This window comes from Pezoporus wallicus, unplaced genomic scaffold, assembly GCF_028554395.1.
Source record: "Pezoporus wallicus isolate ANWC-B61680 ecotype Strahan unplaced genomic scaffold, APGP_CSIRO_Pwel_v1 scaffold_2146, whole genome shotgun sequence".
Lineage (NCBI taxonomy): Eukaryota > Metazoa > Chordata > Aves > Psittaciformes > Psittacidae > Pezoporus > Pezoporus wallicus.
This window is the reverse complement of record NW_026639769.1, coordinates 1,568,379-1,587,990: the sequence shown is the minus strand read 5'-3', so window position 1 is coordinate 1,587,990 and position 19,612 is coordinate 1,568,379. Positions and strand designations below refer to the sequence as shown.

The 19,612-nt window shown below is 38.2% G+C and overlaps 1 protein-coding gene across 4 annotated transcripts in view; it reads right to left on the bottom strand.

Moving 5' to 3' along the window:
* Positions 1-19,555, bottom strand: part of SLC38A6 (solute carrier family 38 member 6) — a 39,187-nt gene extending 19,632 nt beyond the window's left edge. For 3 of the 4 annotated variants that reach the window (XM_057416082.1, XM_057416085.1, XM_057416084.1), the window contains exons 1-5: positions 19,372-19,555; positions 18,548-18,669; positions 17,731-17,804; positions 13,470-13,522; positions 10,822-10,861 (exon numbers count right to left, since the gene is read on the bottom strand). In XM_057416082.1, coding sequence (XP_057272065.1) covers positions 10,822-10,861; positions 13,470-13,522; positions 17,731-17,804; positions 18,548-18,669; positions 19,372-19,512 — 430 coding nt within the window. In that variant the 5' untranslated portion in view covers positions 19,513-19,555. The remainder of the gene's footprint in view (positions 1-10,821; positions 10,862-13,469; positions 13,523-17,730; positions 17,805-18,547; positions 18,670-19,371) is intronic. The other variant, XM_057416083.1, reaches the window with a different exon arrangement.
* Positions 19,556-19,612: the final 57 nt, after the last annotated feature.

Here is a 19,612-nt window from a genome sequence, read left to right as displayed (position 1 = left end):
TGCAGCATTTCTTCCTCTTTACTCTTTTTAAGACATCATTACAGACAAGATTATATAATAAGATTTATTTCTATCAGTACAATATGGGTTTTTTAAAGAGTCAGTTTCTATTGTTGTTTGATTGCTGCTGTACTAAATGAATACATGACAGAAAGGTAAAGAATAGGACTTGAGAGAGAGTTTGGTTTTTTTTTTTTATATACTGCATGGCTTGGCAAGAGGATTATCAGTGACAGATCTCCACTCCTCATAATAAACTCCCCATCAAGATGATACCAACAACAACAACATCAATTGCAAAACTATACAGGAACTGCAAATCAGAAGAGAAATTTTTAGTTACGCTCCTAGGAGTGTCAACTTGAAATTGTTCATAATTCTATTCTGAAGAAAGCAAAGATGCATACACATAAATCCAAAGGCTACTTCACTGTATCACTTTTCTCCTTTAATGTATAGAAGACACAAATGCACAAATGAAAGGGTTTTTAAATTACAACTTATACTAACCCGATACCATCACATACTGTTGTGTCATTTTTCTTTTACATAAGCAGCAAGTGTTCATATGAATCAAAAAACAGCAGAGAATTACTCAGAAAAATCAAACTTCAGAACAGCCTCGTAAGTATCAGAACCTACATGAAACTAATTCCATCCTTCAGCAGCAAGTAATTTTAGTAACATGCCAACGAATGTTTACTTACATTTAAAGCTTGTCAAAAAACCATCTGTTGTATACAAATTTTACTGTTCTGCATTTACTAGTTCTTTAGAATTTCACAGCAGTGTATTTATCACTGCCTTAAAACATACATTCTAAAAAGCTAAATCGGCAAACTTCCATAAACTGATTTCTGAATAAGTTTGTGAGGTTTTTTTCTTTAAAGGGATATTTTGAACCTTAAAAATCCCATGTGTACCCATGCACTGCTGCACTACAGCAGTTAATGTTAAATTCTGAAGAAAGGTAATGTGATCTCTATAAAAAAAAAGTGAATTCTATTAATACAAAGTGACATCTACCTACCACAAGGTTAAATAAAACCATTTGGTAGGTCACTAAATAAGGGAATATTCACTTCTTCCTAATTAAAAGCTGTTTTTTCCAGTATTCAAGTGTATTTCCCTGTTGACATGTAGCTGTCAATTGTGTTTGGTGAGGTATTTATCTTCTGTCCTGACTTTACTCTCCTATTTCCATACAACAGGATGTAGATTTAACCACAGAGAACCTTACCGCATGCGTATTTCTCAATCACCAGAATTTGTAAGTAAGTTAACACAATTTCTCACGCTAAGCTACAGGCAGATGCATATTTCGTCCTAAGCAAACACAGATTTTTTAAAAATTCAGTGGGGCAAGGAAGAGAAGAAAAATTCCTTTAAACTATAATGCAACTTTATGTACCCATTTGCCTTCTTTCTTGTATTATACAAGACTTTACACACAAGCAAGTCACAATTTTCATTTCTTTATGTCCTTCAGAAAGATTTCAAAATTGCGTCTTTTGCAGCCTCAGCTGCAGAAAGCTTCAAATTAATTTACAGCTCAGATTTCCTCCTAATATGCAATCTGTCACTCTTCCCTTGCATTCCTATTAGCCTCTGGCTAATCATTTGATCACTTATCCTTTGTTGTGTGCTTACTCTTTGTTTTTAAAAGAGGAGTCCAATTTCACTGAATTCCTCTCTTAAGAAGGGAGCCAATCATGCACCAAGAAACTTGCACATGCTAAACATTTGTATGCAACTTTCTTTGGGCATATGGGAAACAATCTCACATAGTATGGGCTGCTGGGGTTCCCCCCCCCCCCCCGTTTATAGTCTCTTGTTTGTTCTAGAAGATTAATAAATACCCCAATGCTTAGACAAGACATTAACCTCACACATAAACCTGACTGGGATACAGTTTAAAAAGTCAAATCCTGCTTTTTCCTTCACTTACAAACACAGCTGTAATTCTCCTCAGAAGCAGCAGCCCCTTGTAGCTTTACTCAGCATGAAAGAAGAGACACTAACCACTGTATAACTCAAACAGACTACAAAGTGAGGAAAGAACTTTGTTTTTTTTTAAAGCTGAAACCAAAGCAGCAAAACATCTTCAAAAAGGGCATAGCAACTTGAAAAAATTATCTCAAGTAGGAATAAAGAGTGACAGACAAAAAGAAAAGTCATGTATTCTTTGCTCCAAATAAGAAATTTTACTGAACTTCCCCACGCCCACCACAACCAAAGCCATGCCAAGTCATATAGCAAAAACTAAACATCAGCTATCCTTGGCAGACTTAATGTGTAACGGAAGGAAGAGATTACAGAGTCACAAGGCTAAACTGTGACACAAGTAGAACACAAAGAGCATACCTTGTGCTTTGATTTATTCCACTTTGAAATATTGACTTCCTCTGTCATTCTGAAAATAACTTCAGTGTTTCAATGGCTAACTTCTGAGGCACCTTTTATCACATACAAAAATTACAATAAACCTACACTCTCCTTCAGAAGTCAAACCTTCAAAACAAATTAGTGTCAGAAGCAACATTCCCTTCAGAGCTCACCCCTGTGAACTCTGTGCATGCACCCAGTACAAGGGAGCAGAACTTACTGCTCTTGCAATAGATTCTCATCCTCTAAATTAAAAAAGAATGTTATGTTTTCTTCACGTCACCTCTTTGCAACATGAGGTATCTACCTTTAGCACTGAATGAGACAGGTTTCCTGCAGAACAAATGGTGTAAATAATGAAGTTTGAGGCTTTAGCAATATGCAGATGCAGCAAGTACTGACCTATGACAATGTAAGCAACCTTCAGATAGTCACTTCTAATTTTTAGGTCCTTACTTTGCACATATAATGTTATTTAAAAATAATTCTCAGCATGCACTAAGAGCTACCTGATGGAGAACTAAGCAGGTCTGAACTTCTCAACAGGCCGTGACACAGAAATGCCATAAACAGTATTCAGCAGACATAAAAATTACCAATTCATTATTCAATAGGCTTACCACTGTCTTGAAAGCAGCAAGAAATTACATACTTAAAGTACACATCACTTTGCCATGTTCTAAAAAATTGGTATTAAGCTCTTTGACAGAAAAAAAATAATTATGTTTGTTAAAATATAAAACACTTGTTTTACACTTTCATTATTATAACCTGTAGTGCCACCACAAGATATGACACTCTATAAATACACAAACCATGCATACATTATTCAGAATATCCTTATTGTGCTACAATATTGTTTAACACTGAAAATACATGCCCCCACCTGAAAAACAAACCAACCAAAGAACCATAAGTTGCTGCAGAAAAGGGAAGCCAAGGTTGTATTTTTAAAATTGTTCAAAAACTACCTCTTCTGGAGTGGCCTAGTATTAAAATCAAACACGCCGAGTGGCTTTTTGGTCACCAGAACACGCATCATAACTTTTCCTCATTATCCTACCCCAAAAGAAATCAATTACTTAAGTCTACAGCAATTATGCTGGAGAAACATGTACATTAAACTTATGTGTAAAAAAATACCCCATATTGCTTCCTTAGAAAATGACTGGTGATAAATCCCTTCAAATCATTTCATTGAAGGGACTGAATTTAACTCTTCTGGTTAGTTTTTCTAACCTACCTCTACAGCTGAGCATATTAGAGCGGTATAAAGATATCTTAAGTTATTAACCCCTGTGCAAAAATGGAACCAAGCTACCCTCCAAACTTCACAAAGGAGAAAATAGGGAGCTGGAGAAAAACAGAGTGTATCAATACAGCCAAACTGGCCCTTCAGCTGCTGCTTCAAAATAGAGGGATGCCAATCTGAGAGTCGGGAAAAGTAGACAGAGCAATCTTAAGCCTCATCTGGAGGAATACCAAGTAAGGCAAAGATTCCTCACAAATGCCCAGAGATAATAAAGATAAATGAAAATGCTTGTAACTCTCATTCTTTAAACAGTTCAGTCAGTAAGATCCCAATTTCTCCCAAAATACTGAAAAGATTAGAGGCTGAGAGACAGAAATAGCAGAATAAACACTACCAGTTGCTGCACACTCCAGCCCAACCAAGCTGGATCTTCCTTAGCAACTGCATGTGATAAACCTCTCTAGGCTCATGTCTCCCTTTGCTGATATGAAGTTTGTTTAAAATTGAATCCAAACAAAGTGACAAACTTACAAAGACAAGCAGAGGATTTTAAGAAAGAAAGTGAAATGAGAGGATTTTCAGCAAGCTCCCATTCTTCCTGTCAAAGTATTAGAATGGAATAGCAAGATAGGAAGTACTTTGGTATCGCAGTGAGCCCCTCTTAAGTAATTTGAATTGTGGAAACACCAGGGATGATGCATGGATGCTGCTGAAAACCATAAACTATTTCAGCCTTCACACCATATGGCCTTAAGAGTATGCTCCTTTGTTTTCATTTTAAAAATCAAAATTATGAGGTATGCATTGCAAGAAGTCTCCCAATTACTTAATGTATTGGCTTTAGTGTTTCCTCCTTGTGGAAGGTTAGGGAAAAAAAAACATCTTTGGATTATTTGGTTTTAAACACAGATGTAGAATGGAGTGTGTAAAAGGAGATGCAATGCTTGCTCAGATTGAGAAGTTCTGAGAACAGAAACAGGTTGTCAACTTCTTTGCTAGTCTTCACATTACGGACACTCATCCTGCTGATTTTCTGCTCCCCTGCTTCCTATCCTTCTAACTTCAACTTTTATCTGAAATACTGCGGAATTCACCTATGGCAAACTTACAAAAAAAAAAAAATCCTTCTTATTCCATGGGGAACATGTGGGCAGCAGATTTATTTTGGTAAAATTTCGTTAGTTCAATTGTATTTGCACAGTTTATTTGTAGAGTTATGCTAATAAAACTGAAAGGTTTTTCTACACAGAACATCATACATTCCATTCTGAAAAATAGCTGCAAGTTGGGATTTTTGTTGTTTGGGTTGGTTTGTTGTTTGGTTTTTGTTTGGCTGCTTTTTGGTTGGTTTTTTTTGTGTGTTTTGATTTTTTTTTTTGGGGGGGGGGGTAGTTTTGTTTGGCTATTAATTTATGTAAATCAAGCTTAATATTCCTTACATTACCAAACCTTCCAACCACCATTCACTGTAATCCAAAAACACAAGAGCACGGGTCATCAGTTGTTAAATTAGTACAGGAGCTGACAAACCTGCCCTTAATTAAGGCAGCTCTGCACTGGAAATCCTCATTTTGAATCACTGAGGATAATTAGGCTTTCAGGTCAAAAGCAAACTTCACTGTGAAAACAAACACTCGAGTTTGTTTCAAAACAGAATTAGATTTCCCATACTTAAAGGAAGCTCAGTAATTTCTTCAGGTATTAACGACGCAGGTCTCGGCATGTAACAAGCTGTATTTTATTCTTCCATGATTTGCACCATGCATTTACCTTGGAAGCTTGTAGAGTATTGTACTCTGATTACAAAAAAAAAAAGGTTATTCCCACCCACTCCAATCTCAAAAAAAATAGGTGCTCCATTTAAATTTGAGACAAATTTTGTAATTCCTTTTGAAGCTGTATTTCAGAAGGGATGAACTGTAGGTAAAAAACTGCCAAAATAAACAAACAAAACAACACCAAAACAAAAAATAACGAACAAGCAAACCCCCTCCAAAAAAAAAAAAACCAAAACAACACACCAAAACAACAAACCACCACCACAATAACTTGCAAAACCAAAATACCCACTTAACTTCACAAAACAATGCCTTTTTTAGTCCTTGCACAGCATTTCTGTGCACTCACCCACAGAAAGCACACATGTACTCCCAACCAGATCTGCAAGTTAAATACTCGGTCGTTTAGCTCGCGGAAACCCCAAGGGGGTGTGAGGAAGGCTGGAGGCGGACGACGGTCCCCGAGGCGCCTGGCTGCCGGCGGCTCTGCGGGACGGCCCCGGGGTGCGCGGCCGGCCGAGGCCAGCAGATGGTGGTGCGGGAGCGGGGCCGGGCCTCGCCATCCCCACAGACTGCCCTCGCGTACACACAGGCTTCTTCCCGCGACTACACCTCTCCATTTGCTTCAAAAAGCTTGAAAACATAAGCGCTATCCAAATGTAAATACATATCTAGCATGGATTACAATTATAGCAGGGTTTCCGTGTGTTGGCTGTCACGCTGACTGCATTAACAGGCCATAAAATCCAGCCAAAGAACTGCATCTCCCATCAGCACTAATCCCGTAACTTCAGTTTGCTGCCCACAGCATTCAGGCAGACCCGAGAATAAAACACCAGGGATATGGAACAATCTTTTTTCCTCATTATTTCTTCTTATGAAGAAGAAAAACACATACTTTTCAGGACATGTTAATTACAGAATATTGAAACTAAATCTGTGAGTACCAGTTACAGAAATTGCACTTAATTAAACTGTATTTATACTAGAAAGTGAGTATTTCTTTATAAAATTAAGGTAGGTGTCTGGAAAGCTCAGTTCCAAGGAGTGACCGAAATGATGTCCAGGGTGCAAGCCAAGGCAGGCAAGTTACTCACACTGAGCCGCAGCACAAGGGCTCCCTGCGCATCCCAGCCCATTGAAAGAAACTGAGGAAAAATAAAGCCTGTTGCAAAAAGCCCTCACACAGACCACCTATGCTACATAGTGGCACGGCAGGCTCTACTGTTGCACTTAAGCCCACTGCTAATAAATTTTAAATAATTAAACTCATGTTCTCAGCAGTTCCAATTTACATTTGTATGTGTTACAGCTACCAGACTTTCCGGGCACGGCCATACCTCCCTACAACGGTGACCTTCCCCTGATACCAGCCCACAGCTCAGAGAAGAATGCTGTAAAACTCTCCACATACTTCCTGCTAGACCTCAATGCTGAAGATTTGTTAGTGTTGGCAACAGGCTAATAGTTGCGCTTGTGCAATACTTTATTGTGCTTGTCTCCATTTTTCCACCAGCCTAATTCCTTCTCTAACATTGTTACATGTGCTTTGAGATTCCTACTGATTTTCCTTCACACACACAGCTGTGGACTTTCCTTTTCAGTCACATCCACAGCGAGGACAATTCCAGAAGGAGAAATGCCTATCTTCCTTTTTGGAAAGGAAACGCCTATCTTTCCTCTTTGGAAAGCATCTAGGAAGCACACAGAACTTCCATGGCAAGAGAGGGGAAGGGCTGCGTGATACCGACCATGGCTTTGCCCACTGTGCCTCATCCATCACTTCCTAGAAGCATAACACTATTAAAACAATAGCAGGGACTCCTTCCAACTCCAGTCACCCTGGGAAGGATGACAAACTGCCAGCAGAGCCTACAGAGCTGTGTAACTCAAGTTTTTGATAGCAGCTTCCCTTGCTCCTTCTGCACCTCTAGGCATAGAGCTTCCCCAAGAACGCTCTCTCCTAAAGCATTTGAGATCTTGTCTGCACAACAGGCAAGAAATGGACATTTTGAATATCACTCAACTTAAAAACAAGGGGTGAAAGGAAAGGGCTGGGAGGAATGGATGAACACAATAGCCTGGTAGCATGCCATTTGATAAGTTTCCTTTCTAGTGTCCACTCTGCAACCTCACAGACACATCAAATAGCTCTTTCAAGAACAAGGCAGTTCACATATAACTAATCACTAGTTATTTAGATTAAAGGTCTGCTGAACTGGGCCAAACCACTGACAAATAGAACAATATAAAACCAAGTTGACTGGTCATCCTATTCAACCTTTTGGTTTTGCTTTATTAACAAATATCTATATTGCAAGAACAAGTACCTATTCATATGAAGAAAGCTAGCCAAATAGTCTCAAAGTTTAATCACTCTAAGCTAAGAATTTGTATATATTCCATTAAGTCTTTCAGTCACATTTAAGATTACCTTAATTTACATTTGGATATTGCTAAATTAATGCATTATCCTGATGTGCCCTTAGTTAATCCTTGGTACTTCGTTTGCGATACTTGGACTGACATAACACAAAGTGTTCCAAGAGACAGTTAAAAATCTGCAGGAAAATTGAGCACTCATATTAGAGATACAAGTTAAAATTCCAAGCAACGTATGTGAAATAATCTTTTTTTAAGCTTTTAAGCTCCAAATTTGACCAAAAGGTCCTTTCCTGTAGCTGTACAAACTTTATTATTTTTTTTTCCCTTTGGGTATCCTGGTAGCAGAAAAATCAACTCCCCTATCTACACAAATCTGTAATTGTATGCAATTAGGATGTCAAATTCAAACTTGCACTTCAAGCTTTCTTTTTAAAAAGCCAAAGATGACAAATTAGAATGTGTAACTATATTAAAATGATTACTAAAACACTCTCTCCACCACAAATGAATGTAAATAGCTTCCGCACTTAAATTATTTTTAGAGGAGATCAGTCCAAACTGTATAAAAGCTCAGACTAGATGCAGATAGTGACAATAACCCTAGTAAAGTTGCTTATTTTAACCACAAACCATCATTCATTATCTCATGCTCCCCAATCACTTCTGAAATAAGATACTGTATGATGCAATGTACCCAGGTCTGATGATGGAAGAGCTAACAGAAAACAATTTTATTTTTAGCCTTACTCTGAAATCAAAGACACTGACAGAGGCTGGATGTCTGCCTGACCGGCACGGTGCTGCTGGTTCCTTCAAACGGATAGAAACCAAAAAGAACAGAACACCCAAAGTGCACTAAGGGCAGAACCCATATTTAACACTTAATTCCAGCATGTCTTCCATTCAGAATAACCTATGCTCCACAGTTCCACAGCTCCTATTTAAAATTTGCAGAAGACAAGAAAAAACAAAAAACAAAAAAAACCAAAACCCTTTCTTTCTATGCATTTCTTCAAGAGTTGAGGCTCTGTGAGAGGTACAGAATTCTGCAGTACAGTTATCCTCAAAGACAATTCCTGACACTGCTGTTCTGCTGAGTTGGACTGTGGCATCACAGGACTCTGCCAAAGGCAGTTGTTAAGGAGAGAAATAACACAGCCAGGGAGCTCTGCTCCCAAACAGAAATCTAAATACTATACAGAAGCTATGACAGCTCCTTGCAATGACAGCAACAATAAATCTTCTGTATGGGAGAAGGTGCCAAGGAGGCTCAACCTGCAATCCGTATTTCCATAGATCACTGCTCCTCACAGACTAGGGCATGTTTAGGCACTACTAGCATCACATCAGAGAAGGATAATCAGCTTTCTCTTCTCAGTGCATTTGAGAACCAACTGATTTTTGCAAGTGAACATACTGGATGCATGAACCATCTCAATGGAAAATATTCTGCCCCTGGAACCAGAACCAAACCAAAATTTTGAAAGCTTCCATCAAAACAAGGTCACTAAAAATATTTGACAGAAGAGTTTCAACTTTCAAAACCCTACATTTTAACTAGTTAAAAGGAAAACCACTAGTTGGCAAACCAGGCCCAACTTGTTGGCAGAGAAGGCCACTGCAGAAGATGAAGCAGTCTGATAGTATCCTGCATGCACCATTTCAGGGCTCTACAGTAAAAGAGCTGAAATTTATTGAAAATTACACAGAGAAGGCCATGAACTGCTAAGAAGAAGAAAGGAGAATTGTATTTCCTTTGACCACAGAGTCTTGTACACAATCTCAGAGGGTTCAGAACCTGTACTGTGTATTTCTCCTCTTCCAGTACTGTTCATTTATTCACTGAAATAGAGATGGAAATTAAAAAGTCTGTTCGTTGCTATAGAACATCCTCCAAATCCTGTATGAGTAAATAATCCTTCATCTTGGAATTAGTATGTTCACTCCTGCCTGAAACTAATGTTTGGTTTTTTAAAGCCATTTCAATTAGACAGCTCTTATTACTGGAGCTTTTAGTATAAGAAAAGATTCCAATTTTAACAAAAGCAGATATCTAGTCTAGCTGTAGGTCTGTACACAGTTACAAAACTCAGCAGTCACTAATTGTCTGGACTTGGCAGATAATCCTACAGGAAATGACAACAGCACTGGAATGCTGTTTCCTTCTGTCAGTGGACGTGGACATGTGCATCTTCTTGGGGACAGGGGGCAGAGGAGGAGCTTTCACATAATTCCCTCATCCAAAAGAAAGTATCCAAAACAATGATGCCCAAATAGAAATTGAAATTGTTCTGTTAAACAGTGTCTACTTTCAGACATTTCTAAGGGCACTACTAACTGTTAAGGATGTAAACATACCTGAGTAAGAGTTTAAATGCTTAGGTGATTTTTCAACAAAAAGACAGCTAGTGTTATTTTATTATGCCATGCACCAAGGAAGACAAAATAATATTACCACTAATGTGACTGGACAGCCCAGCATATGACAACATAGATTATCAGCTCACATGATGGAAGTCAGCAAACTAAACCATTCCCCAAAACTTCACGGTACTGAACTAACAAAATAAAAAGCTACCATTAATAAAGAACATACGAAGCTTCATGGCTAACTACTCAGTTGTTACACAATCACTAAAATGAACAGTTAATTTCTAACAGCAAAAAAGAAAACACATGATACGATAAAGAATAACTACCAGATGCAAATGTATGGAACAGCAGACAGGAGATTGTGCTTCCTCAGTCAATTCCAACTAGCAGTGCCAGCTATAATGGATGTGTTCCACATCCTGTGACACAGTATCAGGCATACAATCCAGCCTCAGAAGTTCCCCCATCTACCCCACGACTACAGCACTTCCGCTTAGCGTGATCACATAAACCTTTTCTTTAAGTTTTCTATTATTTTAATCAGCCTCTTAAGAGCACTTCCATCTAATTACTGCCTTTGGTGTTTGTGGAGCTTTGTAGACTGCAGAGATTATACTTGGTTCATATTGAGCATATGAAGTTTCTTACCTCCAATATTCTGGATAATTATTGTAGTTGCAACAAGGACCTATAAAAAAAATTGATTTCTTTAGAAAGGGTAAGGATAACTAAAATCGTATGCCTATGGCAGTCATAAACCACATATGTATTATCTTAAACAGACCATATGTAAGAGCGATAACTAGTACTGAAAGGAAGGGCATCTTTTCTGTAGTGAAGAGTTTAACACATGGAAGCTAACGTAAACCAAAATGAATATGAAAGCAGAAAGTCTCCCCCAAAAGACTGCATTTTCATTCTGAAGCGACAAAAAAGAAGTTATTGCATGAAGCCTGTTCTGCAGAAGATGAGGTTTTTACATCACTGAAAACATGTAATCCCATTCTCATTGACATTAGGTGAGTGCAAATGAAAATGATCAACTTGGAAAAAATTAAGCCACAGTGAAGAGAAGAAAAGCAAATTTGTACTTTTGAATTACTTTTCGAATGCTTTTGAATTGCCTTTTTTTTTAATTAATCAGCTAGAAAATAATATCGGATTTTAAATTAATCCAAAGTCAGTTCAAAAGTCATCAGGTTAAGGGGTAAAAAAAAAAAAAAAGAATAGCATGACATCTTGGAATTTGCCATAGATAGAAACAAATACTTCATGCTTTTGGAAAGGGAGAATGAGCAAACTGCCGATAGCAGAAAACAACCAATCTCACAAATCTCCGAAAAATATGTTTGACAGGAAATCACCTTAAGGTTGAATAACTACTGTACTTCAAGATCAGTAGATTTCAGTTTAAATAAGGTCCTGCAGTGGTCTGTCTGTATCACTAGGAAATAACCCATGTGAGGGAAGAGTAAGCACTTCTTTAAAGAAGAAAGGAAAAAAATAAAGCCACCTGTGCCTGACTGAGACAAGGAGCTTTTAGGGACAGGATGAGAATTCAGAATGGTTGTGGTAAACTAGAAAGAAGTGTAAGAATCAACAAGATCCATGAAAAACAATACATTCAGAAAGTGCATCTCATAAATATGATTTATGACTTATTACCCTGCAAATAGAAAATAGTCTGAGATAACACAGCCAGTAGCTTGAGGCACACACAGAAACAGCAAATCTTGCTTTGGGATGTAGTACCTAGCAGCCATGTTCTTATCTAAAATACAGTCCTCAGACACCATACTGTGTTCTGTTTCACAGGCGAGGTTTAAGAAATATCTACAAATATCATAGATACTTCAATAGAGAAAGATAAGCGTTCCAGAAAACATCAGTTCAGCAGGAAGGTTTGGTAGACTTTGGTTAATTATTTTATCAAAACAACAGCTTCCCAACCTAGAAATATTCCTGTGCTTTCCATGCACACTGAAAATAAGACTGGATGATTTTTAGCACAAATTATTTCAACTCAAAATTATGAAAAAATGTATTAGGGAGAGTAAGAAAACCAAACTGATGTTGACTACACAGTGAAGCTGTGAAGTCTCCTTCATTTAAGCTTTTGAACAACAGATTAGACAAACATTTGCCAGAATGGTTTATGCGTGTTTAACCCTGCTTCAGAGTGAAGGCAAACTAAAGCACATTTTAATATCTCTTTAAGATCTACATTTCTATGACTTCTACATCTAATGGCTTGTAGCTAGTGTGTACAGATCGGCTCCTATAAGAAAAATAATTTTATTTCATAGCTTGCTAATATTAAGCTTTATCAGGTCTTGCAATTCACATGATCACATCTTAATTTTGATCGATAAATACCGATCCTCACAGACTACACTCGTATCAGTTTATTAATGCTTACAGAAGCCTTACAAACCTTAAGAGCTCACATTTAATTCTCAGTAACACTAAAACAGAAGAAAATAAATGGTAGCCTGTTAAGCAGAACTACTTTTACAAAATTATATTGTTTTAGTAAACCATTAAAATCACACATCTGTGTGGTCAAATTTGCATTTAGTATCCTATAACTGAAACACAGAGCATAGAAGTAATATTAAATGTGCAGCATTCATAAACAGCATTTCCTCTGCACCCAGTATCACCGGACAATGCTGTTAGGAAAACCAGGCTCAGTACGCAGTACTAAAAAGGCACAGCTCACATCATACCAAAAATAGTCAGTTTGCTGGTGGGTTTTTCTTAACCATGTGAAAACAAGTAAGAAACATTCATCTGAAGAGTTTTTAAACACAAACAAAAAAATTAACATGCATTAAACATACTCTTATTTGTTCCTATTGTGGAAACTACACAAAAGGCAAACACTTATCTTAGATCCCTGTTAAACGCTAGACACTTACCTGTCTCTTAACAGTTTACAGGAGAGGTATGATGGGACTGTAACAAACCTGAAATGGATTGCTGAGCCAAGCTGACAACAATCCCAGTGCGCATGTATTTGTATATGCAACTGAAAAATGAACACACTGACAAGGAAGTAGCACAAAATCTTGCATTTAAGGAATGCCTATTTTACAATTAACTAAAGTTTGGGCTTTCACAGACCAGACACGCTAATTGAAACATAGCAAAAAGCTATGCAACAGATTTTTCAGTATACTAGGATGTCAGCAAACATATTACTCATTTCATTTAGCTCTCTCTACTATGCTTCTGATAGACAACTGTTCTTTACATGAAGCAGAAAAATACAAAGCTGAAAAATAAACACTCACCTTTCCAGGTGATCCAAATGCAAACAGGCCAAGGTCTTCATAAGAAGTGACAGCTGTTAGCAAATGAAAAAAAGCTAAAAATACTTCTAACTTTAAAATCACTTGAGAGCTCCAGCTTTGCTTTTTTTTCCCTTTCTAAATGAATATAATCCAGGACAGAATTAAAGGAGTATTTTATGGCATTTTTTTTATTTACAAAATAGCTTTTATATACACCTGTAAAATACAGCTATATGCTCATTCAGAGACTCTTCAGAAACTTCACTGAATGTTAAAAATAGTACTATTTTTTTTAAAATAGTAAGACATGACAAACTGCCTCCTCCCAGAAACGTTTGCAAGTGATACTTACTATAGGTGAAGAATTCTGAATTTAGCCCACTTTAGCACCACTGGATACAAGATATTCCCATATTTTGTTACACTTTCTTTTTTCAATGAAGATGACAGAGGATCCGTCTTCTTCTTTATACTATAATAAACATCAATCACCATCTTGCCAGTTTCAAAAACTTGGCAGTATTATTTTCAAGAGGGCTGAAAGTAAGCACCTTCCTTAGTTGAAATATATTAGTAAAAACAAAACACACCAAAGCAAAACCAAAAATCCTGCCCTTAACTGCACCTGACTTAAATAATCACATTAAAATAGCCTGTGGTTTCCCCTATGCTTTTGTCGAGTTTTAGCTGAAGCTCACTTCTAATATTGCTGGTAACTCAAACCAATCCCTCCTCAGAAAGAAGGAAGTCATATTAAAGTTTTTCATTGTTGATCTGTATTTTGTTATGAGAAACTCAAGCGATATCAAAAAGATGAAAGTATTCTGAGAAACACCACTTACTTTCTCAGTATATAATAAAACAGTCCACAGCTGTAAATGCCTCAAAGGGTAGAATTAATTTCAAACCCACATAATTTTACTGCTGCAACACTTGCTTTCTCTTCTTTGGTTCTATTTGGTTCAGTACTGCTTCTACTCCCATCACATCCTAATGTAGGGCCCTGCCCTGCAATCTGAGCTGCTGGGGACAAACCTTCACACCTGAGTGAAGTCCCATTGAAGTAAATGGGACAACACACAGGAGACGGGCAGTTCGCAGAGATTAGATGACAGGACTGGAGGCTCACACCGCCTACTGCCCAAGTTTAGGCGTTTTTATTTCACACAATCAGAGCAATGCTCCAGAATTAAAAACAAAAACAAAGAAAACCAAACAAAGCCAACAGAAAATGTTCATTAATTCTCTCATATGATTTTCTCATGGGCAATGTTTCACATTCTAGTCTACTACTTACACCAGTACGCTTTAACAAAATAAATGTAATGACAAAATTAAATGAGCCAGAGTCAGCTCTCAGCACAAACCTGATCTAATCTCTTCTCTGTTGTTACACTAATACAAGATGTAACTAAACAAGTACATCTTACTAGATGTCACCCTGTGTTTTTCTTAGATTTCCATTTATAAAATTGTTGTTCACAAGAAAAAAAAAAAAAACAAGAACAAAAAAGGCATTTTAGAATGCTATCTCCAATGGCATAAAAATACACATAAGGTAAATGCTGAATGTACTGAGTAGAGAGTTGGTTTTGGTTTTTGGATCACATGGATCAAATACACGGCACCCAAGTATGACAAGGAAAAAACAGAACAATTTTTTCCACACAAATCCAAACAGCAATATGAAACCTTAAAGTATTTTCTATAGTAATTCTGTTTCGGTAATCAGTTTAGTCCTGTGAACACTGGGAAGCACTAATGCTTAATCACATTACTGCTGTAATTTCAAGGATATATGGAACAAAATATTAAGCACCATTGCTATGAACGAGTTCTGCCTGATTGGCTTGATTTCTGTTACATTACTAACGTTAAAGGGAAATTATCCATTTAAATGCAAAGTGAAACTGGCAAGTAAGGTACCAGCAATATTCATGACTAACTCAAAAGGAAACATAAAGCCATGATGAAACTTAAAAGTACATCCCACTTCAATTCCCAATTCCTCTAATTTACAGAGTAAGCTTAGCCTTCGACAGCCCAAACCCCAAAACACCGTAGGTCATACTGAATTAACACCAGGAGAAAACATGGACTAAACTAATTAAAAATCGAACACTTGACAGTTGGCAATATTTTTCTTGCTAAGCATTACGGCCTATGCAGATCATGTGATTTTGTCAGAGTCCAAACCAACATAATTTAAAAATTGAAGACACTTACTTTTAAAACAACAACCAAAATGCCTATGCTTAATAAGTCCTCCTCCCTGGTTAAAATTCAGTATTAGAGATTCATTTTCAGAAGGTATTTTACAGGTCAGCTCTCTCCTAGAATTACTTCTACAATTGTACTTCTAGTTTACAAACCCTTCTAAGGATTTTTCTTCCTGATCCTTTAAATTTGTCTAGCTCATTTTTTTAATATTAAAAAAAAAAATCTTTCCAATTTGTTGCCATGGTTTAAACTTAATACGGTAACATTGTTCACAAATGCATGTAGGTTTTATAAATAAAAATACTGAATTATGTACTTTGGAAGCAAACACTTAGATTTTGCTTTGTCAAGGCACAATTAAAGGCACAATTGTCAAGGCACAATTAAAAATCTTGCTTTTTAAAGACAACATTCCAAGGAAAAACATGACATGCTATCTAACATTCAATTATTTCAATGATTTACAGGAATTATTGAAAATACAATCTGAGAGAAACCTTATTTTAAAAGCTAAAAAAAAAAAACAAACCCAAACCAAAAAACCCAAGGCCGTAAATCCAGGAAACTTATCTAGACATAGTTGTGGTGTTCTACCTGACAACATCAGCTGATAACTAATTACTAACTGTAAAGTCCTAGTTTCTTTCAAGAGAAATACTTCATCCTATCCTTTCAGTGGTATTCCTTGCTTTCAGTTGTGTGCATTTAAAAAATGCTTTTTTGAGGTGGACCGCTGCCTTTGGACAACGACAGAGGAGTTAAACCATTCTTGTGTATTAGGTCTCCAAGTTCACCACACCAAAAGTTTTCCTAGTTTGAAATGTTTAAATCCTTAATTTCCCCTCTCTCACTAATAGTTCATTTTCAAGGATGGCTTTATTTTAACAAACAACATACTACCACTTCATGCCCATATAATACAGAACTTTTCAGCCTCAAATGAGAGGTGAACAAAGAACATAAATTTTTATCTTAACTTCCCCCTTTTTCTGCTTCTTATGGATCTTTCTAGCTACCTGCTTTAGGTTTCAATTCCTTTCCAATAAGCAGAGCTCTAAGAGAACAAAAATTACCAAAGACTTAATCCCAAATCATCAAGCAGCCAAAAATATCAACCATAAAAGTAACCCTACCTCTGAAGAATATTTTTAAAGAATGTATGAAGATCTCTCAACAGATGAAGACAGGAGCAGCAGATCTAAGAATCAGGAAGCAATCATCTGAGAGACCAAAGCTATCTACAGAAAACAAAGCCAGTAAGGAAAGAAACGGAAGCTTTCTCGTACCACCTTTGAAAAAAGGAAAACAGATGAATGGGAAACAATAACCAGGTGACTGAAAGAGATGGAGACTTCCTGTTATAACACAAAAAGATTGTGTACAAGAACCCAAGGAACTAGGCTTGTTTCAATTAAAAGAAGAATTAAAACAAGTTAGCAGATTAGACTGTAGATACTAGAATCTGCTGTTTGAATATGCTTTTCGAATATAAGGCAGTGTAATTACTAAGGACTGCAATGTGACTTCTCATCTGGTATCAAAAAATCCTGTAAAAACATGCATTTGTAAAGTGCCAGGAGAATTATGATAATCCAGTATCATTACAAAACTCAAAAGGTATCCATTTCAAACCATAAATAATATATATACTACAAATAGAAGAATGGAAGACTGCTATTTTATTGCTCTTAAGCCTTCACTGAAAGCAATACACTGAAGTAGCACAGTTCATCAGCACCAAAATAATTTTGCCACAGAAATGCAGGATCTATCTTTTTGGAAAGATGAGAGAGGCATTTTGAAAAATAAATAAAAATTGAGAACCTAGAAACCAGTCAGTCTGGCACTGACTTTTCATTAGAATTTTCAAAATCATATTTTTAAATGGCAAACAGTAATAGTTGAAAACATTAAATATTTCAACTTCAGTGACTCAGACTCCACTATCTGGTAACATGCTGTTAACGACAGTGATTATACTGGGTCACATCATTGTGATATAGGGGAGGAAGTATTTCAGAGATAAATCCTGTTCACTTACCAGTCTGAGTGCACATACTGAGCAGAAGAAATACAGAGTAAGAAGCAAGGCTGGCAACAATCAGCAGCAAGATACTGAAAACCACAAAATAGTCACAATTAAAGCACTTTCATAAAACAATGCACTTTCAGAAAGCTATTTCTGCAAGAAGTAAGCTACCACAAGACAGGATTTCCTCATTTTATGGCTTGTATCTGCTGACTATGGTTCATATGGTCTCTGACCTTCCCAACAGTTGCCAAGTTGCTTCTTGTATTGTTCACCAAAGCATGTCACACACTATAGAAGGTGAAAGCCTGACAAATCAATTATAAAAAGAACATTAAGAATGTGCTTAAACATACACAGACAAAGATTTACCTCCCAGTGAAGTGGATCTAACGCTTAGAAAATGGTAAAAGTGACAATTCTGGTCACTTTGGCTCTGTTATCCATAGGTTAATATGTACAGCAAGCAGAAGTGCAATCAATAAGACAAGCAGATTCACAGTTTCCAGATATGCAGCTATCCTACTCCTGAAGGCCCATTTCTGGAACTAAAAGAGATGGCAGCTTGGAACATAAATATCAATCTATTAACAGTAATGGCCAAGAAAATGCCACAATTTAATGCACTGTCTGGGCAGTACTTAAATTAGGCCGGATTTGAATGACTAAACCAAAGAAAGAGGAAAGATCTTATTCAACAATGCTGAAAAGCACAAGGTATTTACTTCTTCCCCAGTTTTTGCACAAGAGTCTTAGCAATCAAGTTTTGTTCCATTTAAAAATACAAGCTGAGTTTAAAAATAAGTATATGTACAAACTGAACACTTACCTAAACCCCACGATCCCCGTGTTGGCCATAGCATAGGATAAGCCAAGTATCCCACTTCCTATGATAGCATTCATTAAATTAAATACTGAGAAAGCAAAGGAAGAACCATGACTTTGAGAATCCTGTGGAAAGTGCAGAACAAAGGACAATTAGTGCATGAGGTGTTTTGGCCTTTTGTAGGAAGAATGTAAGGGAGGGGGAAACAGTGAACTTTCCCTTCCCTAACCTAAATCAGAAATACCTAAAGTACCTTTTCTCATTTTAAGACCACACAAACCCTCGTGCACATACAATAACATATGCTGTCCCATAAGGTTCTCAAGAAGTCCACATGCTGAGGACGGCGACACGGGTGCTCAAAAAGAGAGCAGGGCGGTTTATACTTAAAAGCAGGCTGTTCCTACAGAAGCAAGGAGCATAGCAAAAGACAGCACTCCCAAGCGCTCGGCAGTCAGAGATCAGACGGGTCAGAAGCAGGCCCAGGTGTTCCGCTTCACGGGCCCGGTGCTGCCCAGCCCTCCCCGCAGCGCTCGCCGGGTATCACCCCCGGGAGCCGGCCCGCACAGCCCCGTCCGCCCTACACCGATCCGCCCGACCTTTGAGCCCGCCGGACCCCGCCCGGCCGCGCTACCCTATCGTCTCTTCCAAGCCAAGCACGGCCGGGGCAGGCGGCAAGCCGCGGGGAGCGGGACCCCGTGGCAGAGTACTCGGAGAAAGCAGAGCCGAGCCGGTACCCACCGCCCCCCCCGACGGAGAGGGCCCGGGCAGTTCCGCGGCCGCAGCTCCATGAGAGCTCCCCACCGCAGCGCCAGCCACCCCCTCACATGCACGCTGCCCGGCGGCAGCAGCGGGGCAGACTCCCCGTCCTCATCCGCCTCCTCCTCATCCTCTGGCTGCTCGCGGGCGGACAGATACCAGCCCCGCTCGGCCCAGAGCTGCCCGGGCCCCCGCGGCTGCAGCGCCATAGCACCCCGAGCCCCGCCGCCTCGCCTCTGAGGGGAGCGCCCCCGAGGGGAGGGGCCGCGGCGGAGGGGGCGGAGCCGAAGAGCCGGCCCCGCCTTCTCC